Here is a 26,167-nt window from a genome sequence, read left to right as displayed (position 1 = left end):
CCTGGGTTCAAATCCCACCAAGGACAACATCTGCAAAGAGTTTGTATGTTCTCCCGGTGTTTGCGTGGGTTTCCTCCGGGCACTCTGGTTTCCTCCCACATTCCAAAGACATACAGATAGGGAATTTAGATTGTGAGCCCCAACGGGGACAGTGATGTGCAAACTGTAAAGCGCTGTGGAATATGTTAGCGCTATATAAAAATAAAGATTATTATTAGCAGTCCTATTAAGACTGATGAACCATGGCTCCATTCATGCACGGCTCTTCAGTACCCCAGCTACCTGGATCGATGTTGTGTGGAGACATCAGCAGTCAGTCTCCCACAGTCTCTATACCATGGATGGGGGATAACTTCCTAATTTAAGGATACCCCTTTCACAATAAAGTTATACTATTAGCAAACAAAACAGAAAACCTCACACTTGTACTTACCCTTTATCCTTTGCATGTACATCAGCACCATGCTGAAGCAGCAGCTGGACAATTCGAACTCTGTTATATCCAGCTGCCAAGTGTAACGGTGTGGACTAGAAAGAAAAAGGAAAAATACATGAATATGCAAAACCTTACAGATATAATGAGACTTTGAGTTAAGTGTATGTCATGAAAAAAAATAATTTTAGTCATTACTTTACTTTAAAAAAAAATTAACGTCCACTGTTCTAACTGCTGGAGTGAACTATAAATGAATTATTTTTTTTCTTGATAGAGGCAGCTCAATTGGTGATACTTCTAAGTATGAAAATTAAAAGCTTGCAGGAAGATCTTTGAGAACTTAAAAGGCGTATGAGCATAGGAGACCCAGCCATTTTATTGAAATTTGTTCTCACTATATGTGGCATTTTTGCTAAAAAAAAAAAGAAAAAAAAAAAAAAAAGTTGCTGAATTTTTGCTATACTTTTCTAATTGTATTAATTTCAATAAAGTAACAACTTCAATTAATTTCCTCTCCTTGTCTTAAATGCCATCATCTCTGCCTGAGTATGCCGAAAACCATTATATTGTAAATGGACCAGATTTACTTTAGGCAATGCTTTATCACCATCATCTTCATTAAAATAATTCAATGGATATAAAATAAACTACAATATATTCCGAACTAGAATCGCATATTGCAAAGTAATAAATCACAATGAAAGTCAACAAATATTTGGGATGTGTTCGGTCTGAGCCTCAACAGCTGGTTTTGCGGATAGCATTCAATTATCTCCATTTGCATTGCTGTATAGTAGTTGCACTGCACTTTATATTGCTATTATACCATGTATGTAGCCCTTATAAATATTTGGATTAGGCATTTGTCAGATAAAGCTATCCTTAACCACAAGGGGTTGCTTACAACGCATTGTTCGTGCATCTATGGAAAATTTTGCCTAAAATGAATGTATTTCGATTAGCTGGTCTGGACTGCATGCGAGACCTCGTCCTAGTGTACGCTAATTTCATAGAAACTCCAATGCACAAACTAAAATGATACATCGCTGGATTCAGGCTGTCTTGCTCTATGTTATGGGGTTCTCAGATTAAATGGCAAAAACCTGGTAACGGATTTTGCTTAAAATGACCGTCGCGAACTACTGCTGCCTTAGCTTGTATTTTCGGCTAGTATATTGGGCATTTAATGATGCTCATTGTAGATGAGGGAATGAGGTCTGCTAGAATACAAAGCTTCACTCTCCAACTCAATAGATGGAAGAAAATACTATTCTCCAAGATGTTCCCCTACTCCCCTTATATTGTGGTGTCTTACAAGGAGAATAAGCACGAAAACATGACGAGCTGTGGACTAGACTTTGAAATATACGTGGGAGTATCTTCACTGAAGTTTGTAAAGAATACTGTTAATTGGAAAGTATGTATGCGACAGCCTAACACCCACCCGCAATGTCTAATTTTTCTTATATAACTTGCTCGTGATTTTTTTTTCTTCCCTTGTTCAGATGAATCATAAATAAAATACACTGAAACTTTACAGTTAAACCACCCACCCAAATCTACATTGATACGTGGTTTTCTAAAAGTAAATGGCCTGTATATAACAGCCAGTTATGGACATGGGACATGGAAAAGTAAAAATGGTCACAGGAAACCTTGTGTGGATGAAGAAATGGTCTTAGGTTGTATGCCAGGTACCTGAACTTACACAGAAAATACGGCTATCTGACCTAGTTTCTTATGTATTTATTTATATTTTGGAGCCGAAGCAACATGAAGACCCACTCACTAGTTTATATACATGATTAAAGAAAAAAAAAAAAAAGATTGAGCATTTCCTATTCATGAGAAATCCACTTTGATGTTCAAATGAAGAGTTTCTGAAGAGTTTTCTGAGGACTTTAAAGAGGATCCACTCCAAAGAAAACCTTTCTGTGAGTGTTCCCCAACACTGCACATTGATTCCAATTAAGAGTTTAAAAAAAAACCATGGATAAGTATACAAATAATCTTGTAGAGTCACAAGTCCGTTTTAAGTTGCAGGCTGTATGGGAACCAAGGTTACAAAACTAATTAGTCTTAAAAAGGCTTCAAAAGCACAAGATAACATTAAAAGGGGTATCCTCAAGTTTGGAAGTTATTCCCTTATCCATAAATAATTTAGCATTCTGCTATCTTCGGCTGTCCAATTAAGAACTAATGGAAAGGCAGTACGTGTATGATCCACCACCACTCAAGACCGGTGGGGTCCTAGCAGTTGGAAGTTATCTAGCCATTAGATAATGGACCACTTCAAAACTTGAGAATAACCCTTTATACAAGTGATCAGGAGACATTAAGGACAGTCTTCGTAAGTTTTCAATCACTCAAAAAGCCATATTTGGGAATGTAGACATAAAGGCTAACTCATTTGAGGCTTTAAATTTTCCTAGACTGGTGGCGTTTCCATGAATGGCCATCAAAATAAAAATCCCTCATCAATATCACGCATACAAGTCGTTTCATGAATGGGGCTACAAGCTTGTTATCTGCTACATTGGTAAATACGCAGCCAGCACATACCATTATTTGCATTTTTGGCTTTACATCACACCTTCAATATTAACTTATGCGTAGCATTGTTATATTGTGTACATACTGTGAGCATCTAAAACCTGTAAGCTTATCAAGATTCATCACAGTACAGAATCATAAAGGTGACTCAAGGATAAAGATCTACAGTAGCGTCACTGCGTGCATTTCCATCCTGCAGGAAGAAAGCAGCAGAAGGATATTGATACGGCTCACTGACATCAGCCGTCACATTTTGAGCCATTCCTTTAGACGACAGCTTTAATTTTCCCTCATGAGCACATCAAATTTCAGAAGAATGACATTCTAGATAAGAGAATTTATTTGGCATATCTACTCTGCTTAAGAGCTTTGGAAAGACCATCACAGTGTTATTGTGACCCCTAACCAGCAGTATAGGGATCTAAACCTTCCAGAAAACTAGAGATTTTGTGAAAATGATATCTCCCTAGAGTTGGATTATAACGTCTCCTGATGCCACATGTATACAAGGACTTTCCCACCACTCGCGTCACTAATTACTTCTGAAAACAAGTCAACATATTCTTTCAAGGGAACCTGTCAGCAGGCTTTTCCCATATAAAGTCTGGCCATCACCATGAGGGCATTTTTTTACTGCATAATGGAATGCTGTAAAAAGTCCCCAATCCTGTCTGCAGGTCCCAAAAAACAGCTTTTATTATACTTCAAGATGGGGCAGCATAGTCCGATGAGCGTCTCCTCTTCATGGAAGGAGGTAACTTAGAGCACATGGGTGGGCTTTACGACGTCCGGGTCATCAGCGCTCTTTGGCCCTTCCTGCCGCATGCCCACTACAGTACTTCGCTCTGTCCTCAGCAGGGCTGATAGAAGTGTGCAATGGAGAACACAGGGGGATGACGTAGGACGCATCATCCACACGAAACAGGGAAGGGGGACGGCAATTCCAAGGAGAGCCGAGGCACCAGATCAGAAACAGAGACTCCCCTTTGGACTGGACCACCCTGTCTAATTATAATAAAGCTATTTTTTCGGATCTGCAGACTAGGGCAACACGGTGGCTCAGTGGTTAGCACTGCAGCCTTGGGTTCAAATCCCACCAAGGATAACAACTGCAAGGAGTTTGTATGTCCTTGCCGTGTTTGCGTGGGTTTCCTCCGGGTTCTCCGGTTTCCTCCCACAGTCCAAAGACATACCGATAGGGATTCAAGATAGTGAGCCCCATCGGGGACAGCGATGATAATGTGTTAATGTGTGCCCCTTTAACCCCTTCATGACCTTGGGATTTTTTGTTTTTCCGTGTTCGTTTTTCACTCCTCTCCTTCCCAGAGCCATAACTTTTTTATTTTTCCATCAATTTGGCCATGTGAGAGCTTATTTTTTGCGGGACGAGTTGTACTTTTGAACGACATCATTGGTTTTAGCATGTCGTGTACTAGAAAACGGGAAAAAAATTCCAAGTGCGGTGAAATTGCAAAAAAAGTGCAATCCCACACTTGTTTTTTGTCTGGCTTTTTTGCTAGGTTAACTAAATGCTAAAACGGACCTGACATTATGATTCTCCAGGTCAGTACGAGTTCATAGACACCTAACATGTCTAGGTTATTTTTTACCTGAGTGGTGAAAAAAAATTCCAAACTTTGCTATAAAAAAACAAAATTGCGCCATTTTCCGATACCCATAGCGTCTCCATTTTTCATGATCAGGGGTCGGTTGAGGGCTTATTTTTTGCGTGCCGAGATGACGTTTATAATGATAGCATTTTGCTGCAGATACGTTCTTTTGATCGCCCGTTATTGCATTTTAATGCAATGTTGCGGCGACCAAAAAAACGTAATTCTGGCGTTTCAAATTTTTTTCTCGCTACGCTGTTTAGCGATCAGGTTAATGCTTTTTTTTGTTGATAGATCGGGCGATTCTGAGCGCGGCGATACCAAATATGTGTAGACTTGATTTTTTTTTTATTGATTTATTTTGATTGGGGCGAAAGGGGGGTGATTTAAACTTTTATATTTTTTTCATTTTTTTTTTTACTTTTGCCATGCTTCAATAGCCTCCATGGGAGGCACAGCACGATCGCGTCTGCTACATAGCAGCGATCTGCTGATCGCTGCTATGTAGCACAATTGCAGGTGTGCTGTGAGCGCCGACCACAGGGTGGCGCTCAAAGCTGCCGGCGATCAGTAACCAAAGAGGTCTCAAGGACCTCTATGGTTACCATTCTGAAGCATCGCCGACCTCCGATCATGTGATGGGGGTCGGCGATGACTACCGCTTCTGGCTGGGCGGCCGGAAATGACGTTAAATGCCGCTGTCTGCGTTTGACAGCGGCATTTAACTAGTTAATAGTGGCGGGTGAATCGCGATTCTGCTCGCGCCTATTACGGACACATGTCAGCTGTTCAAAACAGCTGACATGTCCCGGCTTTGATGCGGGCTCACCGCCGGAGCCCGCATCAAAGCAGGGGATCTGACCTCGGACGTACTATCCCGTCCGAGGTCAGAAAGGGGTTAAGAGGGCAGTAGGGTCATCTCAACACTAAAAAAATAAAAAATAAATTCTGATGCACAAACGGTACAAACCTCGGATCAACACTTCACCACATTAAGAATGATGACACTGAAGTGACGGCCTGTTACTCGTCATCTCGTACAGAGCAATCTGGGCCATTTGGTTTCCAACATGAAATCCATATTAGCAGATTCGCAGTTTCCAGCTTGCATAGGAGTCAGTTTTTGCTAGAGGCTTGTATGTGTTGAGCTGAAGACAACAGATTCCTGTTTCCTCAGCTGTGGATACAACCATACTGACACCATCTGCCATGGATTCTGGAGCTGACAGCCTTTACATCTCAGATATGTTTTACACTCTATTATTTTTAGGACCCTGTTGCGACAACCTTTGGGTAACCCGTTTTGGTGCTTTAGCTCATGTGAAATGATCTCGTATTTAATGGAAATTCCCAAATGAATATCCTTTTTAACCACACTGTTTCCACAGCAGCCTCAATCTCTTGGACTGCTGCTTAGTAACAGAAGATCCTGCTGGAGGTAGACACTGCACAATGGCCTCTAGAGCATCTATCGTGCACAAGGACCTCAATCCTTCACACACTACTGTTCCGACGGTCATCACACCCAGGGACCAACCTGGCACTGTCTGTAGGTTACTGTGCACATCCTGCTGACAGCTTACCTTTACAGAAAAGTTTATTTGCTACTTAATCCGAGAGCAGTGTGATATAAAGTCTGAGACTCTTAAGGTACCTTCACACATAACGATATCGTTAACGATATCGTAGCTTTTTGTGACGTAGCAACGATATCGTTAAGGAAATCGTTCTGTGTGACAGCGACCAACGATCAGGCCCCTGCTGGGAGATCGTTGGTCGCTGAGGAAAGTCCAGAACTTTATTTGGTCGCTGGACTCCCTGCAGACATCGCTGGATCGGCGTGTGTGACACCGATCCAGCGATGTCTTCACTGGTAACCAGGGTAAACATCGGGTTACTAAGCGCGGCCCTGCGCTTAGTAACCTGATGTTTACCCTGGTTACCCGGGGACCTCGGGATCGTTGGTCGCTGGAGAGCGGTCTGTGTGACAGCTCTCCAGCGACCAAACAGCGACGCTGCAGCGATCCGGATCGTTGTCGGTATCGCTGCAGCGTCGCTGAGTGTGAAGGTACCTTTAGGCTGTGTGCACACGTTGCTGATTTTTCGCGTTTTTTTTTTGTGCGATAAAAACGCTATAAAACCGCAATAAAACCGCATACAATATGCATCCCATCATTTAGAATGAATTCCGCATGTTTTGAGCACATGATGCGTTTTTTTCCGCAAAAAAAATGCAGCATGTTCATTGATTTTGCTTTTTTTTGCGGATTTCCCACTATAGAAAAAAACGCATCGCGGTAAAAAACGCAGCATGTTCATTAATTTTGCGGGGTTTTTTTTTGCGGATTTCCCACTATAAAATGCATTGGGAAATGTCCGGAAAAAAAACGCATCAAACGCACCAAAAACGCGGCAAAAACCGCATGCAGATTTCTTGCAGAAAATTTCAGGTTTTTCTCAGGAATTTTCTGCAAGAAATCCTGAACATGTGCACATAGCCTTAATGCAGGCGGTTTTGCTGCTTCAATAAAATCAGCATTTTATCATTCCTCCTAGACCACCCAAACCCCAATGCGGATTGGCAGCTTTCTGTGTATACTGTACATTGACAAAGCTGCTAATCAGCGGTGTAGTGGGAATTATACACAGTTCAGCATTCCGAGCTCTGCTAGAACTACAGCAGAGAAAACGGATTTAATCAACACTTCTGCATCCAGCAAACAAAGTGGCACCGCTGGAATCAGGGTCTCTGCCCCTACATTATGCTGCTTTCAGATTACATAGCAAAAACCTGCTAACAGATTTCCTTTCACTTATAAATGAATGGTGGAGGTGAACAGGGGATACAAATGTCTATACAGTTTTATCTACATGCTACATGCTACATGAAAAAACAAAACAGTCTTGTATAAATACTGCAGAGAACATAGGGGTCATTTTCCCACTAACAATGTGTAGAGTGGCTTCATAAAATTCATTTCAGATGATTGTGAAGTGTTAAATGTTAGATTTATTCAATTCCCTTAAATGGATATATAGATCAGTCACTACTGATGCATGACCTTCTAGCTACATGTAGCAACACGTTCTGGATTCCAGCCATGCTGCCTTTAACCCTTTCACAAACTATGACGTATAGGTATGTCATAGGTCATCTGTCGGCATTTGATGCAAGCTCCGATGCCGAGCACACATCTGACATGGCCCATGACGGCTGATTTCATCAGCTGTCATGTGCCCCTAACAGCCACTCGTGGAATCACGATCGTCCCGCAGCTGTTAACATGTTAAATGCCGCTCTGACAGTGGCATTCAACTTGCGCTTACCGGAAGCGTGTCACAAACCCCGCCCATCAAAGCCCCAGTCACATGATCGAGGGGCACCGTTGGGTTGGCTTTACAGTCGGGAATCTGCAGGAGCCCTCCATGCTTGTGAATGCAGCTCTCCTATGAACGCCGGGTGGTGCTCTTATTGATATTGACGGAAAGTTATGGCACTGGGAAGAAAGGGCAAAAAAACAAAAACACAGAAATGAAAAATCCCAAAGTAGTGAAAGGGTTAATAACCACGTATTAACCAGGTTTTGGAAATGTACACTATGTCGGGAGAGGTTTCTGAGCAGGTACGGTATGTCATCGAGTAAGTTCTGGATAAAGCTAGGGCTACACGAAGACGTTCGACGGTGCTACTGATTGATCTATGGAGCTAGAGCTGCACTAAAAACAAATACATTAATTTACATGCACTCTACAAGTAGACTATTGGTAGAGCTACAAAGCCTAGCCTTAAACTGGATTTACATTGGATGACTATTGTGATAGTAAACAAGCTGACAATCATATGACAAATCAGCATTTTCTGGGGAAAATTGCTTTTTAACCCCTTCATGACCCCAGCTTTTTTCAGTTTTGCGTTATCGTTTCTCACTCCCCTCCTTCCCAGAGCCATAACTTTTTTTATTTTTCCGTCAATATGGCCATGTGAGGGCTTGTTTTTTGCGGGACAAGTTGTAGTTTTGAACGACATCATTGGTATCGTGTACTGGAAGATTGCTAAAACTGCCATTATGATTCTCTAGGTCATTACGAGTTCATAGACACCAAACATGTCTAGGTGCTTGTTTATCTAAGTGGTGAAAAAAATTCCAAACTTTGTTAAAAATTGTGCCATTTTCCGATACCCATTGTGTCTCCATTTTTTTATGATCTCGGGTTGGGTGAGGGCATATTCTTTGCATGCCGAGCTGACATTTTTAATGATACTATTTTGTTGCGGTGAAATTGCAAAAAAAGTGCAATCCCACACTAGTTTTTTGTTTGGCTTTTTTGCTAGGTTCACTAAATGCTAAAACTGCAATGCAATTTTGATTCTCCAGGTCATTGCGAGTTCATAGACACCAAACATGTCTAAGTTCTCTTTTATCTAAGTGGTACAAAAAACCTCCAAACTTCGCTAAAAATAATTAAAAAAATTGCGCCATTTTCCAATACCCGTATTGTATCCATTTTTCATGATCTCGGATCAGGTGAGAGCTTATTTTTTGTGTGCCGAGCTGACATTTTTAAAGATACCATTTTGGTGCAGATATGTTCTTTTGATCCCAGTTATTGCATTTTAATGCAATGTCGCGGCGACTAAAAAAAAACGTAATTCTGGCCCTTTGACTTTTTCTCACTGCGCCATTTAGCGATCAGTTTAATCGTTTTTTTATTGATAGATTGGGCGATTCCAAATATGTGTAGGTTTGATTTTTTTAATTGTTTTATTTTAAATGCAGCGAAAGGGAGGTGATTTAAACTATAAAAAAAAAAAAGTTTTTAAAAATAAAATTTTGGCATGCTGCAATTGCCTCCATGGAAGGCTCGAAGCTGCCACAACTCGATCGCCTCTGCTACATAGAGGCAATGTTCAGATCGCCTCTTTGTAGAATTACTGCATTGCTATGAGCGCCGACCACAGGGTGGCGCTCATAGCAATCTGACATCAACAACCATAGAGGTCTTCAGGAAACCTCTGGTTGTCATGCCGACGATCACGTGATGGGGTCACCAGCAAGCACATTTCCAGCCATCCGGCCGTAAGCGGTTGTTAAATGCCTCTGTCAGCGTTTGACAGCGGCATTTAGTTAGGCCGGCGTCACACTAGGCGTAAGTAAATACGGTCCGTTTTTTACGGCCGTAATACGCAGTAATTGTCCCAAAACACTGTTCCATATTCAATGCAAGCATGCGATTGTCACGCACAAATTTATCCGTGTGTCAGCTGTATGGCTTCCATACGGCGATTTTTTCTCGAAGGCTTGCAAAATGGACATATCATGGATCCATCGGCTCAAATATTCTTAAAAACACACACATATATATATATATATATATATATATATATATATATATATATATATATATATATATATATATACACACACACACACATTATTATTATTATTGTCTAAGGGTCACTTCCGTCTGTCCTTCTGTCTGTCATGGATATTCATTGGTCACGGCCTCTGTCTGCCATGGAAATCCAAGTCGCTGATTTGCCGCGACCAATCAGCAAAGGGCACAGTCCGGCGGCAACATGGCCACTCCTTCCTCCCCGCAGTCAGTGCCCCCTCCAAACTCCCCTCCAGTCAGTGCTCACACAGGGTTAATCGCAGCGTTAACCGACCGCGGTGTAACGCACTTGGTTAACGCTGCTATTAACCCTGTGTGACCAAATGTTTTACTATTGATGCTGCCTATGCGGCATCAATAGTAAAAAGATCTAATGTTAACAATAATTAAAAAAATAAAAAATCGTTATATACTCACTGTCCGTCGGCCCCTCGGATCCACAACAGGCCTTTCCCGCTCGCGACGCTCCGGTAACCGGTCCATGCTGCGATCTCGCGAGATGACGTAGCGGTCTCGCGAGACCGCTACGTCATCTCGCGAGACCGCAATGCACTCTTGAGACCGGAGCGCGGGGGGAAGGCGTCGGTAACCGCTTCGCTTGGATCTGGGGGCTCCGGAAGGTGAGTATATAACTATTTTTTATTCAAATTTTTTTTTTTAACAGGGATATGATGCCCACATTGCTATATACTACGTGGGCTGGGCAATATACTACATGGCTGTGCTATATACTACGTGGACATGCATATTCTAGAATACCCGATGCGTTAGAATCGGGCCACCATCAAATACATATATATATATATATATATATATATATATATATATATATATAGATATATATAGAGATATATAGATATATATAGATATATATAGATATATATAGAGATATATAGAGATATATAGAGATATATATATATATATATATATAGATATATATATATATATATATATATATAGAGATATATATATATATATATATATATATATATATATATATATATATATATATATATATATATATATATATATATATATATATATATATAGATATATATATATATATAGATATAGATATATATATACACACACACAGTGGGGCAAAAAAGTATTTAGTCAGTCAGCAATAGTGCAAGTTCCACCACTTAAAAAGAGGAGAGGCGTCTGTAATTTACATCATAGGTAGACCTTAACTATGGGAGACAAACTGAGAAATAAAAATCCAGAAAATCACATTGTCTGTTTTTTAACATTTTATTTGCATATTATGGTGGAAAATAAGTATTTGGTCAGAAACAAAATTTAAACTCAATACTTTGTAATATATCCTTTGTTGGCAATGACAGAGGTCAAACGTTTTTTGCAAGTCTTCACAAGGTTGCCACACACTGTTGTTGGTATGTTAGCCCATTCCTCCATGCAGATCTCCTCTAGAGCACTGATGTTTTTGGCTTTTCGCTTGGCAACACGGACTTTCAACTCCCTCCAAAGGTTTTCTATAGGGTTGAGATCTGGAGACTGGCTAGGCCACTCCAGGACCTTGAAATGCTTCTTACGAAGCCACTCCTTTGTTGCCCTGGCGGTGTGCTTTGGATCATTGTCATGTTGAAAGACCCAGCCACGTTTCATCTTCAATGCCCTTGCTGATGGAAGGAGGTTTGCACTCAAAATCTCACGATACATGGCCCCATTCATTCTTTCATGTACCCGGATCAGTCATCCTGGCCCCTTTGCAGAGAAACAGCCCCAAAGCATGATGTTTCCACCACCATGCTTTACAGTAGGTATGGTGTTTGATGGATGCAACTCAGTATTCTTTTTCCTCCAAACACGACAAGTTGTGTTTCTACCAAACAGTTCCAGTTTGGTTTCATCAGACCATAGGACATTCTCCCAAAACTCCTCTGGATCATCCAAATGCTCTCTAGCAAACTTCAGACGGGCCCGGACATGTACTGGCTTAAGCAGTGGGACACGTCTGGCACTGCAGGATCTGAGTCCATGGTGGCGTAGTGTGTTACTTATGGTAGGCCTTGTTACATTGGTCCCAGCTCTCTGCAGTTCATTCACTAGGTCCCCCCGCGTGGTTCTGGGATTTTTGCTCACCGTTCTTGTGATCATTCTGACCCCACGGGGTGGGATTTTGCGTGGAGCCCCAGATCGAGGGAGATTATCAGTGGTCTTGTATGTCTTCCATTTTCTAATTATTGCTCCCACTGTTGATTTCTTCACTCCAAGCTGGTTGGCTATTGCAGATTCAGTCTTCCCAGCCTGGTGCAGGGCTACAATTTTGTTTCTGGTGTCCTTTGACAGCTCTTTGGTCTTCACCATTGTGGAGTTTGGAGTCAGACTGTTTGAGGGTGTGCACAGGTGTCTTTTTATACTGATAACAAGTTTAAACAGGTGCCATTACTACAGGTAATGAGTGGAGGAAAGAGGAGACTCTTAAAGAAGAAGTTACAGGTCTGTGAGAGCCAGAAATCTTGATTGTTTGTTTCTGACCAAATACTTATTTTCCACCATAATATGCAAATAAATTGTTAAAAAAACAGACAATGTGATTTTCTGGATTTTTTTTTCTCAGTTTGTCTCCCATAGTTGAGGTCTACCTATGATGTAAATTACAGACGCCTCTCATCTTTTTAAGTGGTGGAACTTGCACTATTGCTGACTGACTAAATACTTTTTTGCCCCACTGTATGTATATGTATATACATATATATGTGTGTATATATATATATATATATATATATATATATATATATATATATATATATATATATATATATATATATATATATATATATATATATATATATATATATAATTTTTTTTTTTTTTTTTTTAATTCAGCGCTAGATAGCAGAAAAGCCGGTAATTCAATTGCCGGCTCTTCCCTATCTACTTCACAAACCCGACAGGATATGAGACATGGTTTACATACAGTAAACCATCTCATATCCCTTCTTTTATTACATATTCCTCTTTAGTAATGTAAGAAGAGTCTTTGTGTCAAATTTGGGCTCTCTAGCTATTCAATTAAGGGGTTAAATCCTGGGAAAAATTGTTGCGGGCTCCCGTGCAATTTTCTCCGCCAGAGTGGGAAAGCCAGTGACTGAGGGCAAATATTAATAGCCTAGAGAAGGACCATGGTTATAGGACCCCCTCTTCCTGGCTAAAAACATCTGCCCCAGCCACCCCAGGAAAGGTACATCTGTAAGATGCGCCTATTCTGGCACTTAGCCTCTCTCTTCCTACTGCCCTGTAGTGGTGGGATATGGGGTAATGAAAGGTTAATGTCACCTTGCTATTGTAAGGTGATATTAAGCCAGGTTAATAATGGAGAGGCATCAATTATGACACCTATCCATTATTAATCCAATAGTACGAAATGGTTAATAAAATGGTAGTTACCTGCCGATAACGGTATTTCTCTGATCCCATGATGGCACCACGGAGAGAGGGGTCCGCCCCCAGGGACAGGAAACCTACAGATGAAAAAGGGCGTACCTCTCTCCCACATCAGTTGGATTACAGAGCCTTATACAGAACTTCAGCTGCAACTCAATATTTGTACAAATTAAACTTAACCTATTTAACTTAACAGAGGCACCGTGACTAAAACTAATTAGTAGTACATTATCAAGTGCACACCTGTGTGTGAAAAGGGAGGGAATATACGGGTGCCATCATGGGATCAGAGAAATACCGTTATCGGCAGGTAACTACCATTTTCTCTATCCCCATGATGGCACCACGGAGAGATTTGAATAGATAGAGCTATTAGGGAGGGACCACTGCCTCTAGAACCCTTCGCCCAAAGGTAGGATCAGAGGAGGTCAAGTCTAAGCGGTAATGCTTGAAAAATGTAGACTGGGAAGACCAAGTGGCCGCTCTACATATCTGTTGTATTGAAGCGCCAGCTCTCTCCGCCCAGGATGATGCCACTGCTCTGGTCGAGTGAGCTTTTATGTTCTCTGGGATAGCTGTCCCACAGGATGAGTAGGATAGGGCGATGGCGTCTCTTATCCATCTTGCTAACGTGGCTTTCGATGCTTTTTGTCCTTTGCGTGGACCCTGGAAGCAGACAAACAGATCCCTATCCTTCCTGCACTCCCTAGTGGCTGATAGATATTGGACCAGACATCTTTTTACGTCTAGGGTATGCAGTGTTTTTTCCCCCTCATTTTTAGGGTTGGGACAAAAGGAGGGTAAAGAAATTTCTTGCGTTCTGTGAAACTGTGACGCTATTTTAGGGAGATAAGCCGGGTCAGTTTTTAGAATGACTCTGTCATCAAGTATCTGAGTAAAGGGCGGGCATGAAGATAACGCTTGTATATCGCTGACACGACGAGCTGAGGTTAGGGCCACTAGGAGTGTGGTTTTTAGAGATAAGATCTTTAAAGGAACTTCTGTCAGGGGCTCAAAGGGAGGTTTGGTTAGAGCGTTTAATACAAGGTTTAGATCCCATGGGGGAGAGTTGTGGAGAGGAATGGGTCTGGACCTAGATGAGGCTTTAATAAATCGCATGACCCAACGATTTCTGGCCAGATCATAATTATACAGTGCTGCCAAGGCTGCTACCTGAACCTTTAGAGTGCTTGTAGCCAACCCTCTTTCCAGACCTTTCTGTAAAAATTCAAGGACTTTCCTTATAGGAACTTCCCCAGACGGGTCTGCCCCCGATACTGACATGAATTTTTTCCACACTTTCCCATATATTCTAGTGGTTACGGGTTTTCTACTTTGTAATAGAGTGGACACCAAGTTAGGAGAGAACCCTTTGTCCCTCAGCAACCTCCTTTCAAAAGCCACGCTGTCATGTGTAAATTTTTTACATTGGGGTGAAATACTGGACCCTGGGACAGAAGTTTCGGCGTGTCTGGTAGAACCCATGGACTTGAATGGCGCTATTAGTATCACTGTAGTCCCCTCCTCCCGAATTTTCCTCAGCACTAAGGGGATGAGTGACATTGGGGGGAACGCATAGGCAAGGTGATAGTTCCAAGGAATTGTCAATGCGTCTAGAGCTACAGGGTTCCCCCGGGGATCGATTGAGCAGAATGTTTTTACTTTGCGGTTTTGACTGTTCGCGAATAGGTCTATTACTGGTAGGCCCCAGAGATTCACGATCTGATCGAAGACCGATTGGTTTAGCTCCCACTCTCCCTGCTTTAAGCATGTTCTGCTCAGGAAGTCTGCAGTTTGGTTTTCGGAGCCTTTTAAGTGGAGAGCTGTCAAGGACTTTAGACTGTGTTCCGCTATGTGGAAGATGGATTGGGTTACCTCCATCAGAGCTCGACACCTGGTTCCCCCTTGGTGATTTAGATATGCAACCACTACCTGGTTGTCCGAAAAGACCTTTACATGATAACCGTGAAGGAGATATAGAAAGTGTGTTAGGGCCAGTTTTACCGCTAGCAGTTCTTTCATGTTGGAAGAGTCTAGCTCTTGACTTTTGTTTCAACTCCCCTGTGCCACTTGATCGCCTATATGTGCTCCCCAGCCCCAGGGGCTTGCATCAGTCGTTAGAATCTTCTCCGTCGGTAGCGCCCAAGGAACCCCTTTTCGTTAGATTCCCTGGGTCTGCCCACCATGCTAGGGAGTGTATCGTGTTTGGAGAAATACTTAACTGCCCGTCTAAATTTCCGTGCAGAGATATGCCTAAATTTAAAGTCTCCCATTGTAGATCCCGGGAATGAAGTTGTGCCCACTGAACTGCCGGAATGCAGGCAGTCATAGAGCCCAGGAGGGACATTGCTCTCCTCGGAGTGGTGACTGGGGATACCGTCAGCTGTAACACTGCCTGTGTCATTTTTTGTACTTTCTCCTGAGGAAGATAGCATGTCTGCGTGATCGAGTCTAGGACTATCCCCAAGTACTCCTGTACCTGGGATGGCACCATTTTGGACTTGGGTATGTTTAGCAGCCACCCTAGACTCGACAGAGAGGCTATGACCAGATTCAACTGTTGTTCGCAGTGTTGAAATGAGTTCCCTACCACGAGTAGGTCGTCTAGATAGGGAACTATTAAGATATTCTGTTCCCGTATGTGAGCCATTACCTCTGACATTATTTTTGTGAATACCCGAGGAGCGATAGCTATCCCGAAGGGGAGAGCCCGGAATTGGAAGTGTTTTACTTCCCCCTGGATATTTACTGCCAGTCTGAGATATTTTTGGTAATCTCTGTGGATGGGCACATGGTAATATGCGTCTCGTAAATCTAGAACAGTCATGAAACACAAAAGGAAAGAGTATTCTCACGCAAGATTTTATTGTCTCCATTTTGAAATGTTGTATCTCCAGGAAACTGGTTAGTTTTTTGAGATTTATGATCGTTCTGTATGATCCGTCCGGTTTTTTTCGGAGGAAGAGAGGAGAATAGAACCCTGTGCCTCTTTCCTGGTATGGAACTTCTTGCAATACATCTTTCTGGACTAGGCTCAGAATCTCCTTCTGGAGAGCTGACTGTTCGAGTGATTGTTTTTGAGGCGTTACCATGAAGGAGTTGCCAGGAGGAACACGAAATTTGAATTTGAGGCCTTCTCGTATAATACCTAGAATCCAAGGACTGTCTGAAATTCTTTCCCAGGCTGGAAGAAACTCGGCTAGTCTCCCTCCGACCCGGGGAGTACCTTCATTGGGATTTTTTATTATCTGGAGGGGGGGGTTTGTTGAACAAGAAGCCCCTGTTTTTGTTTCTTCTGTCTTCCCATCCGTCTATTTCCTTTTGGAGGTCTTCTGCGCATGAACTTTCTGTTCCGAAAGGAGCGCCTATATGACTGGTTGGGGAACTCGGGAAAAGATTTCTTTTTATCTCCTGCTTTGTCGAGGATGTCGTCCAACGTTGACCCAAACAGGAATTCACCTTCGCAAGGTATTGAGCAAAGCTTGGTCTTTGTCTGCAGGTCCCCCGGCCAGCACTTTAGCCACAGGGCGCGTCTTGCGGCGTTTGAGAAAGAAGCCGACCTGGCTGATAATCTTGCTGAGTCCACCGAAGCGTCCGCCAGAAAAGCTGCTGCCCCTTTCATCATGGACACTGACTTTTGTATTGTTTCTCTTGGGACTTTCTCTTTTAGTTGCGAATCCAAATGTTCAAGCCATACCATTAGAGCACGGGCCGTGCAGGTGGCTGCGATGGCTGGCTTTAGTCCTCCTCCTGCCGCTTCCCAGGAGTTTTTTAAGAAGGTGTCTGCCTTTTTGTCCATTGGATCCTTTAGAGTGCCCATGTCCTCGAAGGGCAGAGCGAACTTTTTAGAGGCCTTTGCTATGGCCACATCAAGTTTGGGTGCCTTGCTCCAGGATGAGCAGGCTGGGTCATCGAACGGGTACTTTCTCTTGGGGGTCAAGAGAACTTTTTTATCCGGTTTCTTCCATTCTTTCTTAATCAAAGAATGAATTTTCTCATTTATTGGAAATACTCTTCTTTTCTTTTGTTCTAGTCCGCTGAACATTATGTCCTGTGCTGTTCTTTTAGGGCGTTCGTCTATCAGACCCATAGTTGTTCTGATGGCTTTTACTAATGCGTCTGTCTCCTCGATGGGGAAGCAACTGCGTCCCCCCTTCGATGATAGTGAGGAGGTCTCGGATGTCGATGAATCATTAGAGTCAGATGTCTCGTTTTCTGATTCGTCTATACTGGACTCGGGAGACTTATGACCTGATCTATGTTTTTTCCTCGGAATTTTAATGCCTTTGAGGGCACTTTCCACTTGATTTTTTATTAGAGTTTTCAGGTCTGACGCGAACGCCGGAGATTCCTCCTGGATGGTTTTTTCTATGCAGGGCCCGCATAGCTTTTTTTCCCATGAGGAAGGAAGTTCTTCCGAACATATCGCACACACTTTGTGCTTTGATTTGCCTGTACATTTCCTTCCCTAGGAGAAAAAAGTAATCTCGTATTACATTATTACTTTCACGTAGATCACTCACCCCTTACGACTAAGAGATACCGTCTCTGGCCTCGGGACTGTATCCACTGGATTCGTCGCCGGCCGTGTATTTCCCCCAGAGACTCGGCTGCGTTGTGACCCTGAGCGTCTGCTGCTGCTGCGTTGCTGGGATGAAGCGTTCCCCTTGCGCTGATGTTGTGAGCGCGGACGCAGTACTTCCTCAGGTGATGATTGTGCACATTCCTGTGCCTCTTGTGGTTCTTTACCGCTCATAATGGCTCCGCACTGCGTTTGTCAAAAGAGAGGGTTTTCCACGTTTCCTCTACCGAGGACGCTGCTTTTTAAACTTGCCGCCGGCAGAAGTGGTCATCTGCGCATGCGCGCGCGTCACTTCCGGTTCACGGCACAGGCGTCCTATAGGGAAGATATTATTGGGGACGCCTGTGCGCGCGTTCTAACGTTCCGCCCGAGCCCGTACTTCCGGTTTGAGCGGCGGTTCAGCGGTGCGTGCGGCGCTTTGCCTCTAGCCTCCAGATAATGGTAGCGTAGCCGCCGCTACCCCCACGCACCTATTAGCGGTGCAGAGGCTGTAATGGTGACCGCCGTCACCTGCCTCTTTCCTCCCCCTTTTTTTTTTTTTCCTTGGGGAAGGCAGGCTCGATCCTCTTCACTGCCTTCCCCTGCAACACTCACCCGTAGGGCCCGCCGACCCCCGTGGTGGTGCCTCAGGGTCGGAGAAAAGGGGGGAGAAAACCGGCTGGACACAGCCGTGACAGGGCGCCCCCTGTCAGGAACCGACCGGCCAGCACCCTGGAATCCCACGAAGAATCTTCAGGTACGTCGCTGTAGGTTCCCCGTCAGGGACAGGAAACCAACTGATGTGGGAGAGAGGTACGCCCTTTTTCATCTGTAGGTTTCCTGTCCCTGGGGGCGGACCCCTCTCTCCGTGGTGCCATCATGGGGATAGAGAAAACAGACACACATTATTAAAAAGTATTTTAATGAAATAAAGACACAGGGTGTTTTAATATTTTATTATACTCTTAATCCACCTGAAGACTCTCGTCACCTGAAACAAAGTTAAAAAAAAAAAACAAACAATATTCCATACCTTCCGTCGTTAGTCTTGTCCCACGCTGGAAATCCATCTGAAGGGGTTAAACATTTTACACCCAGGAGATCTGCTAATGCAGCTGTGCTCCTTACTGTAACTTGGTGAATGAATGGAATGCAGGGGAATGTACTGTAGTTACCTAGAGTTGCGGTGATGCGCCCTCTGCTGGATGGACTCATATGAACTCGAGCCTGGGAACTTTTCAGAATATTTTCCCACGCTTGACTTCATATGAGTTCATCCAGCAGAGGGCGCATCACCACGACTCGAGGTAACTACAGTACATTCCCCTGCATTCCATTCATTCACCAAGTTTTACAGTCAGGAGCACAGCTGCATTAGCAGAGCTCCTGGGTGTAAAAGGATTTAACCCCTTCAGATGGATTTACAGCGTGGGACAAGACTAACGACGGAAGGTATGGAATATTGTTGTTTGTTTTTTTTAACTTTGTTTCAGATGACAAGGGTCTTCAGGTGGATTAAGAGTATAATAAAATATTAAAACACTGTCTTTATTTCATTAAAATACTTTATTCCTAATGTGTGTGCGTTTTATTATCCATTTACTACTATTTGATTAACCCTGCTGTTCTGTTCGGTCTGGGGAGACCTATTTTGAACTTTGGTATTTTTTGGGGTGTTCAAAATGCGGTTCTGAAACTTGTGGTTGATTGACTTAAATGAGGATGGGTCGGTCGGCCACGGGTTTCAGAGCCGCATCTTGAATATTTTAAAGAATATTGAAGTTCAAAGTCGGTCATTTTTGACCAACAGAACAGCAGGGTTAATAATGGATAGGTGTCATAATTGACGCCTCTCCATTATTAACCTGGCTTAATGTCACCTTACAATAGCAAGGTGACATTAACCCTTTATTACCCCATATCCCACTGCTACAGAGGAGTGGGAAGAAAGGTTAAAGGTACCGTCACATATAACGGTTTCTTTAACGATATTGTTGCTTTTTGTGACGTAGCAACGATATCGTTAACGAAATCGTTATGTGTCACAGCGACCAACGATCAGGCCCCTGCTGGGAGATCGTTGGTCGCTGGGAATGATCAGGACCTTTTTATTGGTCGCTGATCACCCGCTGTCATACAGCAATGTGTTCACTGGTAACCAGGGTAAATATCGAGTTACTAAGCGCAGGGCCGCGCTTAGTAACCCTATATTTACCCTGGTTACCAATGTAAATGTAAAAAAAAAACTACAAAAAAAAACTACATACTCACATTCCGGTGTGTCACGTCCCTCGCCGTCAGCTTCCCGCACTGACTGTGAGGGCCGGCCGTAAAGCAGAGCACAGCGGTTACAGATGCGCCTTTTCTGGGGTGGCAGGGGGCAGATGTTTTTAGCTGGGGGGGGGGGGGAAGGCCAATAACCATGGTCCTTCTCTAGGCTATTAATATCTGCCCTCAGTCACTGGCTTACCCACTCTGGCGGAGAAAATTGCACGGGAGCCCACGACAATATTCCCCGGGATTTAACCCTTTAATTTAATAGAGACCCCAAATTTGACACAAAGACACTTCTTACATTACTAAAGAGGAGTATGTAATAAAAGAAGGGATATGAGATGGTTTACGGTATGTAAACCATGTCTCATATCCTGTCGGGTTTGTGAAGGAGATAGGAAAAGCCAGCAATTGAATTACCGGCTTTTCTGCCATCTAGCGCTGAAATTATATATATATATATATATATATATATATATATATATATATATATATATATATATATATATATATATATATATATATATATATATATACACACATATACACATACATACACACACTGTGTACACATTTATTCTACCTATTCTATTCTGTCAGTGTGATTTTACTGTACACCGCGCTGAATTGCCGTCTTTTCCATAGAACAGGGCTGCATATTTCTCGCAAGTCACACGCATGGTCCGTGTGTAATCCGTAATTTTCTCGACCCCATAGACTTTCATTGGCGTATTGTTTGCGCAATACAATGAAAAACGTAGCATGCTGCGATTTTCTACGTTCGTAACATACCGTATATTACGGATGCGTAACATACGGCAGATAGGAGCTGCCCCATAGAGTATCATTGGGCCGTGTGCAATGCGTATTTTCTGGACGTATTTTCTGCGCTCATACGTTCGTAAAACTCGCTAGTGTGACGCCGGCCTTAATAGGTGCAGGCAGATTGTGATTCCGCCCGCTCCTAATGCGGGCACATGTCAGCTGTTCAAAACAGCTGACATGTCACGGCTTTGATGGGTTCTGCCATCAGACGTAATATTCCGTCCGATGACAGAAAAGGGATAAAGCACACAGTGTCTAAGAAAAAAAAAAAATGTGTCCAATAACTAAAATAACTTGCATGAAAAGGGAGCACAATTTACAATGTTTTTAGTGGTCCTTTGCAATAAGAAAGAAAATGTGTGAGAAAGATACGCATTTCCTATTTTTCATTACGTTTTTCCCCCAATATCAAGTAGCAAACAAAAACAAAAATTAAGCCCCGTGTATCATGAACGAAGAAAAAAAAAACAAAAAAAAACAACAAAAAAAACAGGTAAGTTGTTTGATTATCCACACGAGAGAAAAATATTAGACACATTGAAACAAAAATATGAAGATGTGTCTTGTCAGTAATGGAGAAAAATGACCTGGTCCTGAAGCAGTTAACGACAACCATAAGGCCATGTTCACACGTTCCTGATTTCCCTGCTGTTTTTTCTGCACTAAAAACCGCAGCTCTTGGCAGAAAACACAGGTGCGTTTTTTGATGCGTTTTTTTATGCGGTTTTTTTATGCAGTTTTCTCTGCAGAGTCTGTGTGTTTTCTAGGAAGTTTTTTTAGGGTTAAAATGGCTGAAAATACCCTAACCCTACCCCTACCCCTAGTTCTAACTGTAGTGGGGAAAAAAAAAAAAAATTATTTATTTTATTATTGTTACTACCTATGGGGGTGATAAAGGGGGGGGGGGGGGGGGTCATTTATTTTTTTTTTTATTTTGATCACTGTGAGGTTATCACAGTGATCGAAATGTGCATGGAACGAATCTGCCGGCCGGCAGATTCGGCGGGCGCTCTGCGCATGCGCCCGCCATTTTGGAAGATGGCGGCGCCCAGGGAGAAGACGAACGGACGGACGGACACCGGGAGGCCCGGTAAGTATAAGGGGGGAGATGAGGGCACGGGGGGGGCGTCGGAGCACGGGGGATGGCATCGGAGCATGGGGGGGGGGTGGGATTGGAGCACGGGGGGGCAGCCACACTCCGCCCACGCACTTCCTGCTGCAGCGGTTCTGCACCACAAACCGCAGAAAACCCGCAGATATATTTTTGATCTGCGGGTTTTACTGCGGGTTTGACCTCACAATGGAGGTCAATGGGTGCAGAACCGCTGCAGTTCCGCACAAAGAAGTGACATGGTCCTTCTTTTTTACCGCACCTATTCAGCGCGGCTTTTTTTAGTGCATTTCCGCATCATGTGCACAGTGGTTCCTGTTTTCCATAGGGTACATTGTACTGTACCCTGCATGGAAAACAGCTGCGGACCCGCAGTGGCAAAATCGCGGCGGTTCCGCAGTAAAAACCGCACTGTGTGAACATGGCCTAAGGCTATGTGCACACGTTGCGGATTGGGGTGCAGAATTTTCTGCACAAAATCCGCATCTCCTGGCAGAAAACGCACGTGCAGATTTGCCGAGGATTTTATACGTTTTTGTTGTGGAATTGATGCGGATTTTGTGCGTTTTTTACACCTGCGGATTTCTATAATGGAAGGGGTCAGAAACGCTGCAGTTCCGCACAAAAGTAGCATGCTACTTCTTTTGATCCGCAGCGGTTTTCATGCAGATTTTTCCGCACCATTAGCACAGCATTTTTTTTCTCAATTGATTTACATTGTACTGTAAATCACTATGTGAAACTGCAGCGTTTCTGAGTGTAAAAATCCGCTGCGGATCCGCACGGTGTGCACATAGCCTAAAAGTTTGTATCTTCTTAATACATTGCAGTCATCACATTATATAGCACTGTGTACTTAAAGGGAACCTGTCACCCAAAATTCGAAGGTGAGCTAAGCCCACCAGCATCAGGGTCTTATCTACAGCATTCTGTAATGCTGTAGATGAGTCCCCAATGTATCCTGAAAGATGAGAAAAAGAGGTTAGATTATACTCACCCAGGGGCGGTCCTGGTCCGATGGGCGTCGCTGTCCGTGGCCTCGCATCTTCTTACGATGACGTCCTCTTCTAGTCTTCACGCTGCAGCTCCGGCGCAGGCGTACTTCGTCTGTCCTGTTGAGGGCAGAGCAAAGTACTGCAGTGCACAGGCACCAGGCCTCTCTGACCTTTCCCGGCGCCTGCGCACTGCAGTACTTTGCTCTGTCCTCAACAGGACAGACGAAGTATGCCTCCGCCGGAACCGCAGCGTGAATACTAGTTCTACTATATACTAGTAGAAGGAGGTCTTGGGAGGACCGGAGATCACGTGAGGGAAGATGTTGGGAGATTAATTCAGAGATATATGGAGGAGACAGGTTATGAATGGCTTTGTAGGTCAGTATTAGTAATTTGAACTGGATACGCTGAGGGAATGGGAACCAGTGAAGAGATTTGCAGAGGGGGGAAGCAGAGGAGTAGCGAGGAGAGAGATAAATTAGTCGGGCAGCAGAGTTAAGAATGGACTGGAGAGGTGCAAGGGTGTTAGCAGAGAGGCTGCAGAAAAGGATGTTGTAGTAGTCAAGGCGGGAGATTATGAGGGCGTGCACAAGCATTTTAGTAGATTGACGGTTGAGGAAAGGACGGATTCTGGAGATATTTTTGAGCTGAAGGCGACAGGAGGCGGAAAGAGCTTGGATGTGCGGTTTGAAGGACAGGGCAGAGTCGAAGGTTACTTCGAGGCAGCAGACTTCCGGTACGGGGGAAAGCATGATGTCATTGATTGCGATAGATAGGTCAGGTAAGGAAGATCTATGGGATGGAGGAAAGATGATGAGTTCAGATTTGTCCACATTGAGTTTGAGGAAGCGAGAGGAGAAGAAAGAGGATATGGCTGATAGGCACTCTGGGATTCTGGAGAGCAGAGCGGTGACATCTGGGCCAGAGAGGTAGATCTGAGTGTCATCAGCATAGAGGTGGTACTGGAATCCATGGGACTTTATGAGTTGCCCCAAGCCAAGTGTATAGATGGAGAAGAGTAGGGGTCCTAGAACAGAGCCTTGGGGGACTCCAACAGAGAGAGGGTGGGATGAGGAGGTATTGTGGGAGTGGGAGACGCTGAATGTGCGGTTGGAAAGGTATGAGGAGATCCAGGATAGGGCGAGGTCTTTGATGCCAAAGGAGGGGAGGATCTGTAGTAAGAGGCAGTGGTCAACAGTGTCGAAAGCAGAGGACAGGTCTAGAAGGAGGAGTACAGAGTACTGTCCATTAGCTTTGGCGGTAAGTAGGTCGTTAGTGATTTTGGTAAGGGCTGTCTCAGTTGAGTGATGGGGGCAGAAACCAGATTGTAGATTGTCAAAGAGCAAGTTAGATGAGAGGTGGGAGGAAAGTTCAGAGTGGACGTGCTGCTCCAGGAGTTTGGAAGCGAATGGGAGCAGTGATATTGGGCGATAGCTGGACATAGCAGTTGGATCGAGGGTTGGCTTTCTAAGGATAGGCGAGATTGTGGCATGTTTGAAAGCAGAAGGGAAGGTGCCAGAAGATAGTGATAGGTTGAAGAGGTGGGTTAGGGATGGGATAAGTGTGGTGGTGAGGTTGGGGAGGAGGTGGGAGGGGATGGGGTCGAGCGCACAGGTGGTGAGGTGCGATTTGGAGAGGAGACAATTAAGCCCCCCTTCATATATATACTTAAACATATACTCAATTATATATAATTTTCCGGGCACGTCAGCTGATCTACCGTATTTTTCGCAATATAAGACGCACCCCCCCAATTTGGGTGAAAATGGGCGTGTGTCTTATAATGCAGATATACCTTACCGGTCGCAGTGGAGCCGGGTCCCAGGGTCGCTGCTGGAGGAGGCAAGAGTGGAGCGTTGCTGCAGGCTGGGATGAGGGGGTGTTCGGTGCTGCAGGGGCTCTGCCGATATTTTGTGAAAGCCCAGAGCCCCCGCACTTACATGGTTTACTATGCAATAGACTCCAGGAAAATGGCTGCAGGGGGCGACGCATGCGCAGATGGAGATCTTGGTGCTGAGATCTCCATCTGCGCATGAGTTCCACAACTGGATGTGTTAAAAAAAAAAAAAAAAAACCTGTGCTGAGAATCTTATAAATGTGCCCCTGCAGTGTACTGGCTGTCTGATCATGCAGGGCTGCCCCAGGTCAAGGTCGGGACATACAAACCTGGCCAGGACGAAAGGGGAGAAACCAGGGCTGTGCTGTCAGTAAGCCAAACCACAGACTCAGACTCATCAATTTCCCTGACCTCGAACATCACAGCACTGGTCACTACTGAGCCTGTACATAAAGTGCAGCACAGATTCATCTCACCTCCGACCCCACAACACTGGTCACTACTGAGCCTGTACATAAAGAGCAGCACAGATTCATCTCACCTCCGACCCCACAGCACTGGTCACTACTGAGCATGTACATAAAGTGAGGCACAGGTTCATCTCACCTCCGACCCCACGGTACTGGTCACTAGGGTTGAGCGACTTTTACTTTTTTAGGGTCGAGTCGGGTTTCACGAAACCCGACTATCTCAAAAGTCGAGTCGAGTGAAATCGGCCGATTATAGCGAAAAGTCAGGGATCGACCGAAACACGAAACCCAATGGGAATCAATCTCTCTCTCTCTCAACAGAAAAGCTGGTGTTACACATTGCAAATCGCTACAGCGCACAAGCGACAAGATGGCGATAGGCGTCCACGCCCCTAAGACCTATGTCATCACTCTGCCCACGCTCCTTCATTGGCTGAAAAAATGGTGCCAAAACGCGACTTTGGCGCGAAAGTCACGTACCGCATGGCCGACCCCACACAGGGATCGGGTCGGGTTTCATGAAACCCGACTTTGCCAAAAGTCGGCGACTTTTGAAAATGAACGATCCGTTTCGCTCAGCCCTACTGGTCACTACTGAGCCTGTACATAAAGTGCAGCACAGATTTATCTCAGCTAAAAGCCGAGATCCTCAGATCAGGAACACAGCAGACATCTCTAGGACATTTCATA

The 26,167-nt window shown here is 44.0% G+C and overlaps 1 protein-coding gene across 3 annotated transcripts in view; it reads right to left on the bottom strand.

Annotated features, from left to right (window-relative positions):
* Window positions 1-26,167, bottom strand: part of TNKS (tankyrase) — a 310,108-nt gene that overhangs the window by 100,852 nt on the left and 183,089 nt on the right. For all 3 annotated transcript variants that reach the window (XM_069742119.1, XM_069742100.1, XM_069742109.1), the window contains exon 6: window positions 434-528. In XM_069742119.1, the coding sequence (XP_069598220.1) occupies window positions 434-528 (95 nt within the window). The remainder of the gene's footprint in view (window positions 1-433; window positions 529-26,167) is intronic.

This window comes from Ranitomeya imitator, chromosome 1 (assembly GCF_032444005.1).
Source record: "Ranitomeya imitator isolate aRanImi1 chromosome 1, aRanImi1.pri, whole genome shotgun sequence".
NCBI lineage: Eukaryota > Metazoa > Chordata > Amphibia > Anura > Dendrobatidae > Ranitomeya > Ranitomeya imitator.
This window is presented reverse-complemented; position numbering and strand designations above follow the sequence as displayed.